Source organism: Danio aesculapii, chromosome 20, assembly GCF_903798145.1.
Source record: "Danio aesculapii chromosome 20, fDanAes4.1, whole genome shotgun sequence".
Lineage (NCBI taxonomy): Eukaryota > Metazoa > Chordata > Actinopteri > Cypriniformes > Danionidae > Danio > Danio aesculapii.
Genome location: NC_079454.1, coordinates 21526716 through 21545949, shown reverse-complemented (window position 1 = coordinate 21545949; position 19234 = coordinate 21526716). Strand labels below are relative to the sequence as shown.

The 19234-nt window shown below is 35.3% G+C and overlaps 1 protein-coding gene across 1 annotated transcript; it reads left to right on the top strand.

Moving 5' to 3' along the window:
• Positions 1 to 6381: 6381 nt before the first annotated feature.
• six6b (SIX homeobox 6b) lies at positions 6382 to 8338 on the top strand. Its single transcript, XM_056481756.1, has 2 exons — positions 6382 to 6953; positions 8173 to 8338. The coding sequence occupies exons 1-2, from the start codon at positions 6382 to 6384 to the stop codon at positions 8336 to 8338; spliced, it is 738 nt and encodes a 245-aa protein (XP_056337731.1).
• Positions 8339 to 19234: the final 10896 nt, after the last annotated feature.

Sequence of the window (19234 nt, the reverse complement as noted above, 5' to 3'; positions counted from 1 at the left end):
TACAGTGGAAAGGACAGATATTCCCAACACAAAACCATTGAATATGCCAAGTCGGCCTTATGCAAAAGAACATCCAGGTCTCGACTAATCCCATCATCACTTCAGAACCTCTAGAAGAGAAACAAGATTTCTCTTGAACAGAAATATAACTCGACCCTCCAGCCAAACAAGTCATGTTTACAACTGCGCCTTGTGAGCCGATTTACATTCATTCCCAATAAGTCAATTAGCCGGAGGAAACACTGAGCTCTCTTGTGTCTTGTATCATAACGTTTAACATGTTATGTAGTCCATCATGCACAGACTTCTGGGGACTCCTGTTTTCCTCACCAACTCGTAGGCTTCTGCCAGAATCTATTTTTCTTGTTGCGAGTATTATCATGGTATTGACCTAAGCTGGAAATAAAAGGATTGCTTTAACAGGTATAATAATAAATAAAAAAATTGTGTACCTTCATTTTATATTCACGTTTAGAGTAAAGAAGTATTTTAATCAAGTTAAATTGCAAAAAGGATGATAAAGTACAATAGGTAACAGTTTTTAATTAGAAAAAAAAACAAAATCAAAGTTAATAAAAATTACAAATTATTTTTTAGTTATTAAGTCCTTTTGATAGAATGGCTAAGTCTTTCCTTATGTGTTATTAGGCAATAACGAAGTACTTAATATCACATAAGATTGATAAATGCTTTTCATTACATATGCTTTATTTTAATTAACTGTTAACAGATTGAACCTTGCTGTAAAGAGATGCCAAACAAAAGGCCTAGAGAATAGTCATTTGATTACCAATGTCGTAGGCCAGATTAACATGAAAATATTCATGTTTGAAAATAAATCATCTTTTCAGTCTTCAAGCAGTCATAAGTCACTGTATTTACTACACAAAATGGCTGATTAGATTTATTATTATTGCATTATGGAATATTCTATCAACAAGTTGTTTGTTTGTCCTGTAAAAATTAGTATCTACTCATTAGTTCTACTCATTAGTAGAAATGATTTTGAAAATGAGGCTGCAGTTGCGCAGTGGTTAGCACATTCACCTCACAGCAAGAAGGTCACTGGTTCGAGCCTCAGCTGGGTCAGTCTGCGTTTCTGTGTGGAATTTGCATGTTCTGCCTGTGTTTGCGTGGGTTTCCTCTGGGTGCTCCGGTTTCCCCCACAGTCCAAAGACACGTGGTATAGGTGAATTGGGTAAGCTAAATTGTCCATAGTGTATGTGTGTGAATGAGTGTGTATAGATGTTTCCCAGTGATGGGTTGCAGCTGGAAGGGCATCCACTGTGTAAAGCATATGCTGGATAAGTTGGCGGTTCATTCCGCTGTGGTGACCCCAGAATAATAAAGGGACTAAGCCGAAAAGAAAATGAATGAATGAATGTCAATGTTTAAAATATTTTCTCACTAAATTTTCAGCATTGATCAGTAAAACAGAAGCAAGACAGTAAAAATGCCACTTTGCTACACAATCAAGGTAATTAGACTTAATAAAAGTTAAGAGTAATCAAAATAAGAACTTTGTGACTAGTACAACCTTTGTTAGCTATTTGAAATGTATTTGCTCCGTTCTGTTTAGAGTTTACCTGCTTTATTTTTTACGTCGCTCTCATTTTGGCTAACAAAATCATAGACAATGATATGTCATAGGGCTGCACAATATATCGCTTCAGCATTTATATTGCAACGTGTGCATTCGCAATAGTCATATCCCAAAATATGCAATGCTGAGTCTGAATTATAGTTGACCAGGAGCTACAGAATTGTATTTGAAAACTGTATTTATGCTGAATTTTCACAATTTTTGCAGTTCTTATCTAGAATTTTGTTATTAGTCCAAATATCATATATTATGCAATTCAAAGCGAAAACAAGATTATTTTTCTTACCCCACAAACAGATAAATTTACTTGTTTTAACAATAAACTCTTAACTTTGACTTATTTCTTCTGAAGTTAAAAACAATATTATAATAATACAATATTTTTACTTGTTCTAATAATTTCTAGATATTTGGATTTAAAAGCTTTTTTTTGCATTGTGATTATCCAATTTCTGTAGCTGAATACTTTGTCTCTTTTAGTCCTTTTAGTCTCTACTCAAAACTATCTTGTAAAACTGTATGCAGAAAAATTATTGCAATTTCAGATTTTTCCTATATCTAACAGGCCTAATATGTCACTATACGTATCAAAGATGAGTATAACTCCACATAAAATTTTCATGTTGTGTAGCATTAGTCCTTATTGACTGACAGAAATGCATATTTAGATGTAGTGGTATACTTTATCTATTTAATACCGTTTTGAAAAACTTAATGGCTCTAAAACTCATGTGACATAAACCATATTGTTTTACCCCTTGCAATGCAAACATGCACATCTTAACCCTTTCAAAGGCATCATAACTTCATAATTCCCTGGTTGTCCATATCAATAATACAATGATAACTCAGCGTTTGCTTAGGGTGGTGCCACAATGTCACCAAAAAATGGGTTAAAACATTTTCCCAAGAGTAAGAGTTTTCTTAAGTTAAAGGATTAATAAATACATTACATTGTGTGTAAGTTACACAATGTAGGAATTATATATGTTTATAAATAGGTAGATATTAATATTAACAAAATACAAAATATGAGCATTGAAATATTGTATATTTTATGTACAAAATGAATCATTATTATTATTATTATTATTATTATTATTATTATTATTATTATTATTATTATTACTGACATTTAAAAGAATGACCATATACGGCATGACCATGAATGCTGCTATAAGCTTGAGCCTGTGTGTGTTTGTACGATGATGAATGTGTGTTTGATGGCCTGTGGATATTAGATATTCTCTATTACTGTACATCCGTAGATTATGGTTTATGTAAAGACAGAAGTCAGCTGTCCTAATGCTCTGTGGCACATTCCAGAGCAACAGATTTATCCACTACATTATCCTCAACTGTCCAACTGATCCTGGGATCCCTGTCACTCTAAATGCCCATTTACAGCTTAACCATTGCATATTTAGACCACCAGAGGGGTTGTTAATATGACTGCTGGCATGATACCTTAATTACAATATAATCCAGCCAGTGCAATTGCTCTCTGGCCTCAGAGGTTGTAGCCTGCTTTCTGGAAATTTGGTAGTGCCGTGACAAAATTAGGCCTGTGTTTGCTTAATCTGCTTCCTTATGGATTTTTCAAAATTCACAATCTAATGGTCACTGATCCAGCATGTTTGGTGAGCGATAATCCAAAGCCTGATATGCACTGTAGGCCATTCGAACAACAAAAGCATGATACTGTGACTCTAGCTGGAGGCATGTAAAGGCGGTTTGTGAAAGGCATGTTTAGGATGGATTTAGAAAAAGGCAAACATTGGTAGAGAGAGAGAGAGAGAGAGAGAGAGAGAGAGAGAGAGAGAGAGAGAGAGAGAAATGAGAGCAGCCTGCTCTCATATAGTCTGTGCACATCCAGAGGAATCTGGGGCATCTAATGGCCCCTCACCCACTATTTCTGCTCTCTCACTCCTTCTCTCTCTTGCTCTCTCTTTTGCTCCATTTTTTTTATGTTGTGGGGCATGCTGTGACCCCACACCGTGGGAATCTGTAGTCCACAACGGATGACTTTAACTGTCTCACAAGGAAAAGGTTGAAGCAAGGACCTGTCTCATTAGACCTTTGTGGTAAAAAAAAAAAGGTAGGGCATAAAATAAATAAAAATAGCAGCGATAACCATGACAACAACAACAACAATAATAATAATAATATTAATAATAATAATAATGATCTAATTAAAATATTGAAATTCTTCAAAAATTTATTATAAATATAATCAGTTAAATAATAAATAAAGCATGTTTTAATGTGCTTAATAATTTATATTAATAATAATATTAAATATCAAATCATATATTTGTCTTGATGCAAAACGTATTACAATATTATACATGCTAAAAATGTCAATCTACTCCGTGCATGCATGGAAGCAATATGTGTTTATTTGAAGTCAAGGGATTTATACCGTCAATTACAATGAGACAATAAAACAGAAATTTACACCGATTTAAATTTTAAGCGATTTTAATAATGGACTTAATCAATGTTTATTGATTAATCGTTTACCTAAAAATGTCAACAAAACATGTAGTAAAAATATTTTATTTTTAACAAAATTGAAATTGAATATAATAATTTCCAATTAATTGTTGGAACATCTGTACATGCTTTCACTCATAAACGTCAGATATAGGCCACGATACCGCTTTTTTCTCATTCTTCAAGACCAGAGCAGCACAATGGAATTGTTCGGCTGTTTTTAACTTACAAGACAGAATATGAAATATTAAATGGCCCCTGAATGTTTGAAGCCTGAAACATGTTAGGCCACTAAAACAACGTTTTTGCTGTTTCATATGCTCGTACGGCCCGCAGCGCGGAGAACGAGGCAATCTCTAAGCCCACTGTAAAATAGCCAACATGTCTCTGATGAAATCTTAAATGTTTTCCAGACAAACATAGGCAAGCGAAATGGTAAGAAACTGGCTTCTCTTATCTATTTTCTCTTGTTACAAAAGTTTAAATAATAATGAACCATCGAGCAATGAATAAATTAAATTGAAATGTTTTGAAAATGTATTTGTTTTTTGCCCTTACATATTATGTATGCCTTTTTCTGGTTATTGCACTTTATATAATAAATAATATTTAGCTACTCTTACATAGACCTATATTTTTTGTATTGTTCCAATAATAATAATTTCAGGTGTAACTTGTTGCTAAATTGGGTTCGAGGCAGTGTAGCCCACAGATCTTGTTTTTGACGGTGTAAAAGAGGATCGGTCTCCGACTGCATGAAAATGAGCAGCTTCCCGTATATGCAGACGGTAGTTCTATAATCGGAGCTACGGGCCGCTCATACATCATGCAAAAAGGGCCCGAAGGGTTTTCTTCAAATGAACTGTGTGGGTCTGTGAGAATAATATCAGGGGCTTTCCGTCAGAATGAACTTTTCCTCTGTAGCCAGCCGTGAAATAATCCGACCCGACACTTCAAACCATCTGCGCTATCCATCCGCCTTCTTATTTATTGCGAGCTGTAGTTGATACTAAATCAGTTTTTCATGATATGGTATCTCCACAAACAGCACAGTTGACAGGTTTATTCACCGATACCCCTCCAGAGCAAAAAATAACTATGGAAGCCTATGAGAACACAGGTTTAAAAATAAAAAACAGGTTTCATCAAATCACATATGACAAATAAAGAAATTGCTTTAAAAAAAAATTTTTTTGTGATTTTTAAGTTTTTAGTGATGTCATTTAAAATACTTGATTATAACTTCTTATGTAAGCTGTTAATAGTCTTTAGTCTACTGGTAGCAAACGAAAAATCAGCGTAACCAGACTCATATCCACGTGCGGCTGGAAGGCGGATTGGTTTGTCCAGTTAAGACTCGTTAGTTTCAGAACAGCACGATATTAAATGTGACAGGCCAATGACTGTTGCGCTGAGCTGTCAGATGTCTACGAGATCATATAGCTGAATGCCTAACTAAACGAATTTTTCCTAATTTGTTTGCTTTTTATGTCAGCGGCCGTTATTCTTCAGAAGCGAGAATCGGGAACTGACGAATGACTTTTCACTGAAAAATCCAAACAGCACACGGATGATCTTATTTAATGTCATTTGTCATTTTAATCCGAAACATTCGCTTGTCGCGACACGCTATAAGGGAAACGTCTGTGTTCACGTATGTGGAAGAAAAGCCAGTTGTGTTCTTTGGTTCGATTCCGATTGACATCATAAACAGAACGCTTTGTGCTAGATTAAACGCTCTAATAGATTAAAAAATGTGATTAGATTTTAAAGTTTATGTTAGGGAAACTTCACTTAAGATGAGCGTGAAACACGCAATCGAGCGTAATTAACTCGCGGGGATTCAGTAAACGTAGAGGTCGCTGATGTTTACATTCTAAAAGGCGCTGTCGAGGTCTGGGAGGTGCTGAAATCTACTCAAGCTCCGTTCCGCGTGATTGGCACGCTTGACAGTGATTGACAGGCGTCCGTGGAAACTACGCAACCAATCTGCCAAGTCCAATAGAAACACAGAAGCGGGCAGCACGTCTTTTCCCTCCTCAAAAAAATATCTTCATTCTTGTGCTATAATCTCGTGCCCTCGAACTCTCGGTGTTCCCAACCGAGGCAGCGTCAGACCGACAGAGCGACATCTTCATTTCTCTGCATCGTCTAACATTCATCAGCTGACTCTGGAATTGTCTTTTTGTCTGGATTCGGCTGGGGGAGCGAGAGAAAAGCCACAGAAAGCACGAAGCCGTGCTAGAGGTAAACAGGACTGCGAGGGGGAAACAGAAGCCTTCATGTTTCAGTTGCCAATTTTGAATTTCAGTCCCCAGCAGGTAGCTGGGGTATGCGAGACTTTGGAAGAGAGCGGAGACATCGAGCGTCTCGGCCGATTCCTTTGGTCGCTGCCCGTCGCGCCCGCTGCCTGCGAGGTGCTGAACCGAAATGAGTCTGTGCTGCGGGCTCGAGCCATCGTAGCCTTCCACACTGGGAATTTCCGTGAGCTTTACCACATTCTTGAGAACCACAAGTTCACCAAAGAGTCCCACTCCAAACTGCAAGCACTTTGGCTGGAGTCACACTACCAGGAGGCAGAGAAGCTCCGAGGCCGCCCGCTAGGACCAGTGGACAAATACCGGGTACGGAAGAAGTTCCCCCTGCCTAAAACTATTTGGGATGGAGAACAAAAGACGCACTGCTTTAAAGAAAGGACCCGACATTTACTTCGAGAATGGTACCTCCAGGATCCTTATCCGAACCCAAGTAAAAAAAGAGAGCTTGCACAAGCTACGGGACTCACTCCCACTCAAGTGGGGAATTGGTTTAAAAATCGAAGACAAAGGGACAGAGCCGCGGCCGCAAAAAACAGGTGCGTTTTCCAGATTTACACTTTGTGACCGATTATGCGAGTGAAATTTAGCTATAAAATGGCTATAGACTAGCATATTGCGATAAATTCTGACAAAGTCTGCATATTTAATCATAGAAATGCTAAGCTAAACATTGTGTTCGGTTGACAATTGTCCAAATCAGATAAACAAACAAACAAAATAAAAGTAGTAGTTTTTAATGGAAAAAGCAAATGCATATTCATCAACCAAATACACCGGTTATTATTTAAAACTGTATTTTGCAACTTGACCAATAAGGTGTTTTATTCTTATTATTATTAAAGCTGAAATTCGCGTGAAATAGATGTACTTTCTTTTATTTTCGATGCATAAAGAAAAAATCAACAACACTAAAACAGCGTTCAAATGTACAAAATAGCCTTTTCTCTTTTTTAAGCAAAAAATCATTGGCTAGCTTTTGTGTTTGTATTAGCAATGGCGTGGGCCTAGTCTGCATCACTCGTTAAAAGTCCTTTACGAAAACCTATGTGATATAACAATTGTCAAAGGATTACAGCGTGCAAGGATTCTTTTTTAAACCCGAGAACTACATTTTCTAATTTTTGACAGATTAAAGCCTACACGAGAATTAATGAAATTCTATGGTGGTGTAGCTAAATAAATATCTGGAGTGATGCTAGAACCGTTTCTCACAACAACAATGTAGGCGACCTATGTCAAATGTGTTTTCTATTTGTTCAAAATTTACATTTAGAAGCTTCTGGTATAGGCTAACAATCGTTCAGTTTGGCCTAAATATGTTGCCGTTTAAGAAAACAAATTATCAAAACATAAGGTTTATTTATTGCCGAATATTTTATCACTGAAATTTTTTATTTGTTAAGAAGTAGGTTATGTGATGTTTTTGCCAACTCTCTTTTTTATTTTTATTTTACATTCACCTTATAGCCTAACACATATAGAATATGCTAGAATTGCATGTAGGCAACAGATCTGTGTTCTTCCGGGGCATTCCGTTAGGCTGAATCTGGAGCCTGGAATAAGCGGAACATAATTTCATAACATGTTCACACATTCCAGGATTTGTAATTTATAATGTTGAGCCAAATTATTTTTTTCGATTATATTGAAAACAAAAGTGGACACCTGTGAAACAGCTATTTAATTTAAGTTGAAGTAAATTAAGTTTTAACAGAAGACCTTTTATCCAACACCCATTCTTTTTCGTTTTTAAAGGTTACAACAGCAGGTGTTGTCGAACGGCTCGGTTCGGTCCTTAAGTGGAGAGGATGGTGCTGTAGACCGACTGGGGAATGCGTCAAGCCCTGAAGCGAGCCTGTCCAGCAAAGCCGCTGCGTCGGCGATCTCCATCACTTCAAGTGACAGCGAATGTGACATCTAACATCGCACCACGAACCGCCCCGCGGGCTATACGGGAAGACTATGAGAAAATTAACACATACGAAGGAAATCGAGACAGACAATCAGCAAGATAAACAAGCACATTAGTGCCTGCCTTAACGTATCAGAGGCCGTGTTTTTGTTTTATTTTCTTTTTTATTTGGAGGCTGTTACACCAGCCGGAATCTTGGGATTCATGGAATGCTTTATCTTTCAAATGTATTTATGTTTTTGTGAGAGCAAAAGTGGAGAAAACAGACACAAATGACATCAGAAAAAAGATGCTATCTGTATTAAAACTACTTTTGTAAACAAACTCGGTTGCCTCAAGCAAATAGGCGCCCCGACGAAACACTTTTTCTTTTTTATTATTGTTTTGAAAAGGACTTCTTGGTGAAACCGTTTACCTGCAGGTTTTCTAAGTGTTTACGCATTAAATTGCTCTTATAGAATCTGATTTTCATTTGTTTGGTCTTTTCAAGTATGGTCATTTTCGGTGTTAACAGTCGACTTTTAGAGTATGTGCGCCGATAGTGAAGATATTAGTGAATGAAAGACTTACCGCTAATAAAATGTTGATCAAGTAACGATTCAGACTTACTCTCATCAATTATCAATTTGATTCCATTCGTGTTTTTTCTGATAGCCTACTCATTTAGTTAAGAAGCTGCTAGTTATTATTATTAATAATATAACAATAATATTAATTATTATTATTACATTTTAAAACGGTTTGGATGTCATCTTGTCCCGTCCCGGACAGCCTGTTTGTAGTAGCCTTATAGCATTAGCACGCATGTATTTTGTCTGCATTCACCCTTAAACCACTTGAACTTTTGCCTCTGTATTCCTGGAATAAATGGTGTGAGGTTCATGCACAGCCAGTAATCGGTAAATGTAGGCTATAGTGGTGTGTTTAACCTGATAGCTTACTGCGTGTCCAGACGCGTTAACCGCCCCGTGTGATTGGCTTTGCCGTCCCGTAATGCTTTCTGACAGGAGAAGGTCAACGAGAGGGCGAAAGCCTTGGTTTCGAAACGAGGAAGCTGTATAAGAAAAGCTCCTCAAAACCTGTTAAACACGCAGCTGATTGATTTATTAATGGTTTAATTGCTTAGAGAAATACTTATAATCTGATAATTTGCTGAAAACTCTATAAATGTTTTTAATATATTGCCTAACCGATCAAAATTTTTATTTTATTTTCAAAGTCTCAACACTGAATTTGAAAATCGTCTTTATTCATGTTTAAAAGTATATTTTATTATTTTATTAATATAAATATGCTAGCTATTGTCAGTGTTTATTGTTATTTGTTTGTTTTCTCATCACACATAAATTCCTTTAAAGTCACTTTTGTTTCGTTCGGAGGGACAAACTGTACGTTTAAGTCTGTTAATAATGCTTGGCTAACGATTTGTTAGTGGGGGAAAACGAAGCATAAATGTGGCAAGGGAATTGAGAGCAGTCTATTGAGTTTGCAAAGGGACAAAAGCAGAAAGATTAGGTGAAAAGAGTGTTTCTGACAGTCAATAAGGTTGTCAAACTCTTCAGCGCTAATCAGCGGTAATGACCGGTTCTCAAACCCAACTGGAACAATAGTAAGCTCTTCAAAGCTCTGTTGGGGTTAAGGGGGTTATTTCTCCCAACGAGCTCCAAGAATCCCCTTTTCTCTGCATTATTGCAATATTGAAAAATATACTGTAAAATAATGCGTGAATAGCACTGTGGTTAGCATTCTTTATAACTGGAAGTCAAACCGAGAAAGTAGGCTAACAAAAAATGAATGTGCCTGATTACTTTTACCAGCAAAATAATAATAATAATAATAATAATAATAATAATAATAATAATAATAATAATAATAAAGTCGCTAGACGGGCTCTAATGAACTTCATTGTCTAAATATCATTATTATAACTAGGTCTATGAGGTTGTTCACAATTCTTGGTACCTAACAATAGCACAACTGCAAATTTGTTGTGCTCAAGGCCACATCCAGTGCAAAAATATATTTTATAATAATGTCATAACGTTCTCCGTAAGTTTGTGCTCAAAATATGAAACGAACTATTATCATTGCAAGTCAGCCAAACAATATACTGCCAACCACAACCACTAAAATGGTTTATCGAAATTAAGGATTTGAAAACCGAATGTCTCTATAGTGCATCTGTCTGTATAGGATAAGTAAACTAAACCATACGACTCCGAAAACTGGTCACGATTGTCCAACAGCCTGCATTTCGAACGAATAGCATACACAAATACATTTATTTGATAAATAAGCAAAGAACAAAGTGATTGTCATTTTTCAGTTATAAACAATGCGATGTACCTACTGCATAATCTTCACTTTGTTTGGTTTCACTAATTCAGGCAAATTTTGTTGTTTGTGTAAATTGCATGGTCATATTTTCCAAATATTCCAAGTTTATGGAGAATTGTCCGTGATAAGCTGGAACACTGAATGCACATTCTCTCGATTCATTCATTCATTCATTCATTCATTCATTCATTCATTCATTCGTTTATGTTTAAATAACAGTGGTTTATTAAAAGGACAACAGTCCCTGTTATTGCTGTATTTACGGGTAAAGTGGCTTGGTTGTTAATGTGGAAAAAATCCACTTTGCAGTTTTTGCGTTGACAATTACGCGCACAAATCATACATAATTACTTATTTTCCCTAGGATTCTCGTTATTGCTTCATGAAAAATAGCGCAGATCACTATCTAAAACATACAACAATAGGCCTACAACGTTGCAATAACATATAGTATATTTCCCATATTTACTGTATATATACAGTATACAGTATTTTCCCATGTATATTTACAGTATATTTTTGTATAACATTGCTATATTTTTAAATTTTCCATGTGTTGCGAGATATACCATAATTTCTTCTGGATACATTGCAATGCACTGTTGAATGATCAATGAAAGGTCTCTCTTTTTTTTAAATGACAAACTGTCAAACACGCAGACAGACAAGTGGAGTCATGATGTTTGGCTTTGTTAGAGCTGAGCGCCCTCTTCAGTTAGTACTCGTTTATTAATCTTTCTAAACACATCATGGCACAGATTCCTAAAAACAAGTTAAATAACTTGGCTGGTTCTGTTATTAGAGCCATAAAAATACCTCAGAGTTTTCGCTTATTTTACTTTATTTAGCCTAAAGCTTTATACCTTTTGTATACCTTTTGTGATCATAGCCTCAAATAGATACAAGTGATATGGATGTAAAATAAGTTTATTCACTCTCAGAAATAAGGGTACAAAATCTGTCACACTGGGAAGGTATACCTTTTCAAAAGGTACTTTTTTTTGTTCCTAACAGGTCCTTAAAATGTACATTTTAATAGCTAATAATTACAAATCTGTACCTCATAGTACTCTTAAAGTACAAAAGTGAACCTTAAAGATACAATAGTGTATGCACAAAGGTACTAATATGCAGCTGTAAATTACAACAGTGTAACTTTTGAAACAGTACCGCCCCAGTGACAGATTTTGTACCATTATTTCTGAGAGTGTTGAGCTGAAATGAAAGGGTTTTTATTGAGAACATCTCTATTTTAGTTGTTGCATATGAGTGTCACATAGACCGTGAAATATAGATCTAAATGCTATTTATTTATTTCGAACGAATAGCATACACAAATACATTTATTTGATAAATAAGCAAAGAACAAAGTGATTGTCATTTTTCAGTTATAAACAATGCGATGTACCTACTTCATAATCTTCGCTTTGTTTGGTTTCACTAATTCAGGCTAATTTTGTTGTTTGTGTAAATTGCATGGTCATATTTTCCAAATATTCCAAGCTTATGGAGAATTGTCCGTGATAAGCTGGAATACTGAATGCACATTCTCTCAATTTATTTATTTATTATAAAGTATGGTGGCTTTGTAGAATTGTCAACTTAGTACTTTTATGCATGATCTAAAACACTCATCCGCGCCAGAATATATGCCAGTATAAGGTCCTTTACGAAGGCTGCTTGGGGAAAAAATATAAAGCATCATATATAGAAACCATATGTAATAGCTTTAATGGGTATAATGGGAATTGCAATGGTAATGTGACATGTTAGAGGGATAGTTCGTCTAAAATGTAAATGTACTCACTCCTCAGTTATTCCCAGTCGTTTGCAAACCGTTATGATTTTCTTTCTTCTGTTGAACACAAAAGAAGCTAAGGATTCTGATTGGCACCCATCGACTACCATGGTAGGGAAAACAAATACCATGGAAGTCAATGGTTATCGGTTTTCCAACATTTTTCAAAATAACGTATTTTGTGTTCAACAGAGAAGAGAAACTCAAAGAGGTTTGTGACAGTATGGTGAGTAAATGATGTCAGAATTTTCAATACATTAAATAAACAACTAAATACATTTTAAACCACTAAATCCAAAATGCAATATAAAGTGTACTGGTTTTTAACAGTTCTCTTTTTACTTCTCAGCATGTTCACACCTATTTCTCATAATCACCAACACGTAAAATAGCTTATTAAATTTAGTTATGCAGTTGTTATGCAGTTTTGCCTTTAGTTACGCAGCACATATCTGTAATTGCTTAGGACGTTACATAAAAGAGTGAGTGCTTGGATATCAGTAAGATTGCAACCTTCACCGCATATAAGCTGTTATTTTATTTGACTGCATATAAATGTGAACAAGACGCCCTCTGGGGGTAAGATCTTTTATGGCACTTTATCTATACATTTCATACCTTTCATCTGAGCTACAGTGAAATTAGGAAAAATGTGTTGTTTTGAATTGTATTGTCTGTTTGTAACATTTTTGTTACAAATACGTAAATATCAACTGCATTCAGTCGTTTAATATTTAAATAGGCTGCAATCGATATATGTCCCAAAATGTAAATAGTTGTTCTGTTGTTACTCTGAGTTTGCGAAGTTGGCATTCCTGTGTGGAGTTTGCATGTTCGCGTGGGTTTCCTCCGGGTTCCCCCAGAAGTTCAAAAACATGTGGTATAGGTGAATTGGATAGACTTAATTGTCCGTAGTGTATGTGAATGAATGTGTATAGATGTAAAGAAAAGAAAATGAATGAATGTTAATATATGATATGCATATTGTGTTAAATATCTTAGACTGATAAACTAATGCATACTGTGAGTTTTAAACTGGAGTGTATTGTAGAATAAATTTAAGCATTAAGCAATTAAATACCACGATAGCTCAATTCAAGTACTTTTGGTTCAGAAACATTAGTATTTACTATAAATCATTATATTGTTTTTTCATGTTTGAATTCAAACGTGCGCATTGGTTTCAAAACTTGTTTTAAAAGAATTACGAGTTCAAACCATTTATTATTAGTTTTCTGAAAGCACCGGAAGGTGGTTGTTAGACGACATGTTGCGTGAGTATTAAACAAATTTTGCACAATGTTAATTATCTTTATGATTGTAAACAGCTGGGAAAGAATTGGCATATGTAGGTGTGGAAATGGCGTCAACGCAAATTAGTGAGGTCTCGATACGCCATATTGTTTAAATTCCGGGTTATTGTGTCGTTTTATCGTTGCCGAAGAAAACGGTTAACTACTGATGTTCAGAAACAGCGCTACTTCTTACTGTTAGAGAAATAGGCCCCTATGAAGTTACTTTTCATGGTTAAACGACAACATTAAGTGTACAGTGTAAAAAAAGAAATGCTCAAAACACAATCGATTTATGTTGGGACAACATGAGGAATTTAAATTAACTTATTTGTAACTAGTTTTTACAAATTTAAATGTACATAAAAAACATAAAACAGTTAAGTTGTCCCTCCAAAAAACTCAAGAACTGTGTCGTTTCAGCTCATTTTAAAGAAGTAGTTTTAACAAACAGCAAACGTCATTTTTTGAGTGTGTGCAGAATTTTAGGAAGTCTGTTCATCCTGTGTGCCTTAAGTGTATAGTTCATTCAAAAAATGTAAATTCGGTCATCATCCCTAAAGTTCTCCTAATTCATACATACACACACACACGCACACACACACACACACACACACACACACACACACACACATATACATATATATATATATATTTATATATATATATATATATATATATATATATATATATACATACATACATATATATATATATATATATATATATATATATATATATATATATATATATATATATATATATATATACATACATATATATATATATATATATATATATATATATATATATATATATATATATATATATATATACATACATAGAGTGTGTGTGTGTGTGTGTGTGTGTGAATTAGGAGAACTTGAGGGATGATGACCGAATTTACACTTTTTGAATTTAAAAAAAAATTGTTATTATATATATATATATATATATATATATATATATATATATATATATATATATATATATATATATATATATATATATATATATATATATATATATTGGATAAAGTTTCCATGTTATAAGCTCTTGATCTCTTTTCTGATTTAGTTTTAGAACTTTAATGACTTAAATGTAATTTGACAATACATTTGCACATACGTATTGATTATCCTTGTACTGCAAAGTGTGTTATCACTTTTCTGTAAAACTCCCTTTTCATTGTGTTGAGCAGTTTCAGCACCATGGCCAGTGCCTTTGCAATCTTCATGTTTGTGTATGTGTGAGTGCAGTGTGTTTTTACAACTATGTATACATTTGTAACAGAATGCTGCATCTCTCAAATGCAGCTTAGTGACAACCTTTTTTCATCTTTTTAAGGACTTGTCATTTATTTTGGACAGTTGATTTCTTTGTGATGAGAAATTTCTGCTCTTAAAAAGTTTATTTTTTCAGTGTTGACGAATTAGAGGGAGCTTTGATGATTTATTGTTGATTTTTTTTTTATCTATTAGTTTGTTCATAAATATTGCCTAATATTGACATTTAATCACTTTTAATTACCTTTCATTGTTGTATGAGATCTTTCATTTTTGATTGTCAGTTATTTTTGTGTCATTGAGACATGATGGTTGTTCTTGTATATATTTTTATTAGATATTATTTAAATAGTTTTTATATATTTTGATAATTTTGGATACATTTTAATAATCGTTTAGTAATTTTAGAATCAGAATCAGTTTTATTGCCAAATGTGCTTCACACACACAAGGAATTTGTTTTGGCTACAGAAGCTTCCAGTGTACATAAAGTGACAAGTGACCAACACAAAATAAATATGAAAAAAGGTTATACAGGTTATAAGGTGCTGTGTACAAATGCGAATGGAGAAGGTATTGCATTGTATATTGATATAAGGTGCTGTGTACAAGTGCGTATGCGAAAGTATTGCACATATTTATTGCACAGTAGGGCAATATTTAACTGTTCTTAAGGTAGATAGTCTGAGGAAAGAAACTTTTCCTGTGGCTGGCTGTTTTTGTGCTTGGTGCTCTGAAGCACCGACCAGACGGTAACAGTTCGAACAGGAAGTGTGCTGGGCGTGAGGCGTCCAGAGTGATTTTGCGAGCCCTTTTACTCACTCTGGAAGAGTACAGTTCTTGAAGTGTAGGAAGGGTTGTGCCAGTGATTCGTTCAGCAGTCCGGACTATTCGCTGTACTCTATGGAGGTCAGTTTTGACAGCTGAGCCAGATGGTGATTGAAGTGCAGAGGATGGATTGGATGACAGCTGAGTAGAACTGTACGAGCAGCTCCTGTGGCAGGTTGAACTTCCTCAGCTGACGAAGGAAGTACAGTCTCTGCTGGGCTTTCTTCACAGTAGAGTCTATGTGAATGTCCCACTTCAGATCCTGAGAGATGGTGGTGCTCAGGAACCTGAATGACTACTGCAGCCACAGTGCTGTTCATGATGGTGAGTGGAGGGAGTGCAGGGGGGTTTCTCCCCTGAAGTCCACTATCATCTCCACTGTTTTGAGGGTGTTCAGCTCCATGTTTTTAAGGGGAAAACATATTATTCAAAAGTAAATAATAAAAAATATATATATAATTAGTATAAATAATAATGTATATATAATTTAAGTTTTTCTGTTAATAATATTTTATTATTTATTTTTATTATTCACATTGAAATACAAAGTGAAAAACCAACCTTTAAACTGTCCACTAGAGGGAGCCAAATATAACAAAATGCAGCATTTTCTTCTAAAACTCTGCCTCTTGCAATGACCTAAAATGACCAAAAGATGGAGGTCTACCAAATGATTTGAGAAGCGAAAACATCTGTGTATTTGACGTCCAGGGCGATCATGGAAGATCATGTTGCCTTTGCCTATGTAAAAGTTTGTCAATCTGTTCGTCCATCAAATAAATAAGCACTTACATAAACACACTGTTTTTACATAAACAGCACACGTTTTTTCACAGACTGACTTAGCTGACCAGCCAAACTGTGTATGCACAATAAAATAGATATGAAAATCACAAATGCCTGAATGCATATGAGAAAAAAATCATTGAATTGGCTCATAATAAAGAAATAATTGATTCACATGATTAGATGATCCCATCTGAATTCTCCAATGAAATGCTCGACTGCGAACAAGCAGTTATATTATTCACATACTTATTGACACTTTGAACCTAATGAAAAGTTGTAAAATGACTCTCATCCAGATGACCCAGGACACAAACTTTTCTATTTCTTTTTCTATCTTTTTGCAGTCCTGCAGTCCAGATGGCATGTGACTTTATTGTGCTTTTTGTTAGTATGGCAGCACATGAATGATGCATCGACCTGTCCTGAAATCTAAATTGATCCCACAGCAGATGGGAATCTTGCATGCCTTTTTATGTAGAATTTTATTAATTTATTATTTTAGTTGTGCTTGTAATGCACTGTTTGTTTCACCATACGTATTTTTAATTTGATTAAATTTATTTAGTTATTGATTTAGTTTGGGGAGCAAAATAAATAGAATGGCACCAGTTAATAAGTCACTTGTCTGAGGAGGGATGCTGACTTAAAGTGCTACAGTAGAGGTTTTATAAATAACTCTTGTCTCTGGTTTCTGCAGCTGTCACCATAGTTAATTCCTGCTCCTTGTATCTCTCTGAGAACACTCTTAAAACCCCAAGCAGAGTCTTGGTGTGCTGGGTAGCTTGTGGATTTATTTAAGACTAGAAAACATCCTGCTATAATGTAAAAGTGACCGAGAGGCAAGAATGTATTCACAGATTCTTATCACTCATGTTGTTTCCTTTCGGTGTCTTCCTTTATCCCAAATCTGAAGCTTATCTTGCAATGTGACACAGATCCTGGTTAAGGTGTGTTAAACCCTCATGCAACCCGGTAATTCTGGTTGAGAGTCGGCGGATGCAGACTGAGCCTCTGAATCTCCGTCCTCTTCGTTATTATCCCAGTCTAGCATACTGGACTCGGCGGGTCTTTAGATGAGACTTGGTGCTAATGAGGCCAAAGTGGCTTCCTCCATGGGGATCTGAGAGAAGAACACTCACTTGGGCACCAGGGCTTTGTCTCATTCTTCTGATATTACTTTGGAAAAGCTTCCATAAATTCAACCCCTGTGCATTTTTAGAGTATACTACCTGACAAATGTCTTGTTGCCTAGCCAAGTTTTAGGAACAGCAAATAATAACTTGACTTCCACTTGATCATTTGGTATCAGAAGTGGCTCATATGAAAGGCAAAGGCCTCTAGATTACGCTTATTTTACCAAAATAAAATATGATCATGTCATGATTTTTAATTATTTAATTAGGACAGTAAGGCCTGACTTTGCTTAAACAAAAGTCTCGTCACTTAACAAAAATAATGTACAGTTTACAATATAAAGCGATGGTGCAGTGGAAAAAGAATTAATATTGTGTATGACTCCTATGAGCTTGGAGGACTGCATCCATACATCTCTGCAATGACTCAAATAACTTATTAATAAAGTCATCTGAAATGGTACAGAAAGCATTCTTGCAGGACCCCCAGAGGTCATCAGGATTATTTGGATTCATCTTCAATGCCTTCTCCTTCATCTTACCCCAGACATGCTCAATAATGTTTATTTCTGGTGACTGGGCTGGCCAATCCTGGAGCACCGTGACCTTCTTTGCTTTCAGGAACTTTGATGTAGAGACTGAAGTATGAGAAAGAGCGCTATCCTGCTGAAGAATTTGCCCTCTTCTGTGGTTCATGTAATAAGCACAAATGTGTTGATACCTGATGATGTTGCATCCACTCTGCAGATATGTCCCACGCCCCCATACTGAATGTAATCCCAAACCATGATTTTTCCTTCACCAAATTTGACTGATTTCTAGGGGAATCTTGGGTCCATGCGGGTTTCAATAGGTCTTCTGCAGTATTTGTGGGGATTTTTGATCATAAAAATCTACCTTTGCTTATTTTCCAAATTATCAACTAGAAATAAAGTTATTATTTATTGCTTTTACAACGGGGTTCAACGGCAAGACTTTTGTCAGGTAGTGTATGTTATATGACATTTGAGGAACAACGAATAAGGAAGTAATTAAGGAAGTTGACTTTTTTTTAGTGTGGCATATTTTAAATCCACTCACTCTATTAGGGGTCGCCACAGTGGAATGAACTGCCAATTACTCTGGCACATGTTTTACTTATGGATGCCACAACCCAGCCAGATTAAATATGTGTGACCTGTATTTAATCCAAATTATACAATTTTCTTTAATTCCATATTGTAAAAATAAAGATTGATTATAATTTTCTATTAAAATGGAGTCAATACAGTGTACAATAGGATGGATGCAGGTGGTGTATGACAGATGCTGTTGTAGGTGACATTAAATGACAAATAGAAAATGAATTAAATTAAAAACAATAGCATACAGCAATGAGCCAAAACATTATGTCCACCAGCGTAAAATATCAGAACTGTACAAAACCCCTGAAGTTGGCCTGA

Excerpts from the sequence above, each read along its gene's own strand:
- six6b (XM_056481756.1), top strand. The coding sequence starts at position 6,382 with ATGTTTCAGTTGCCAATTTTGAATTTCAGTCCCCAGCAGGTAGCTGGG. Across the intron at positions 6,954-8,172 it reads GCCGCGGCCGCAAAAAACAG|GTTACAACAGCAGGTGTTGT; the intron begins GTGCGTTTTCCA and ends TCGTTTTTAAAG.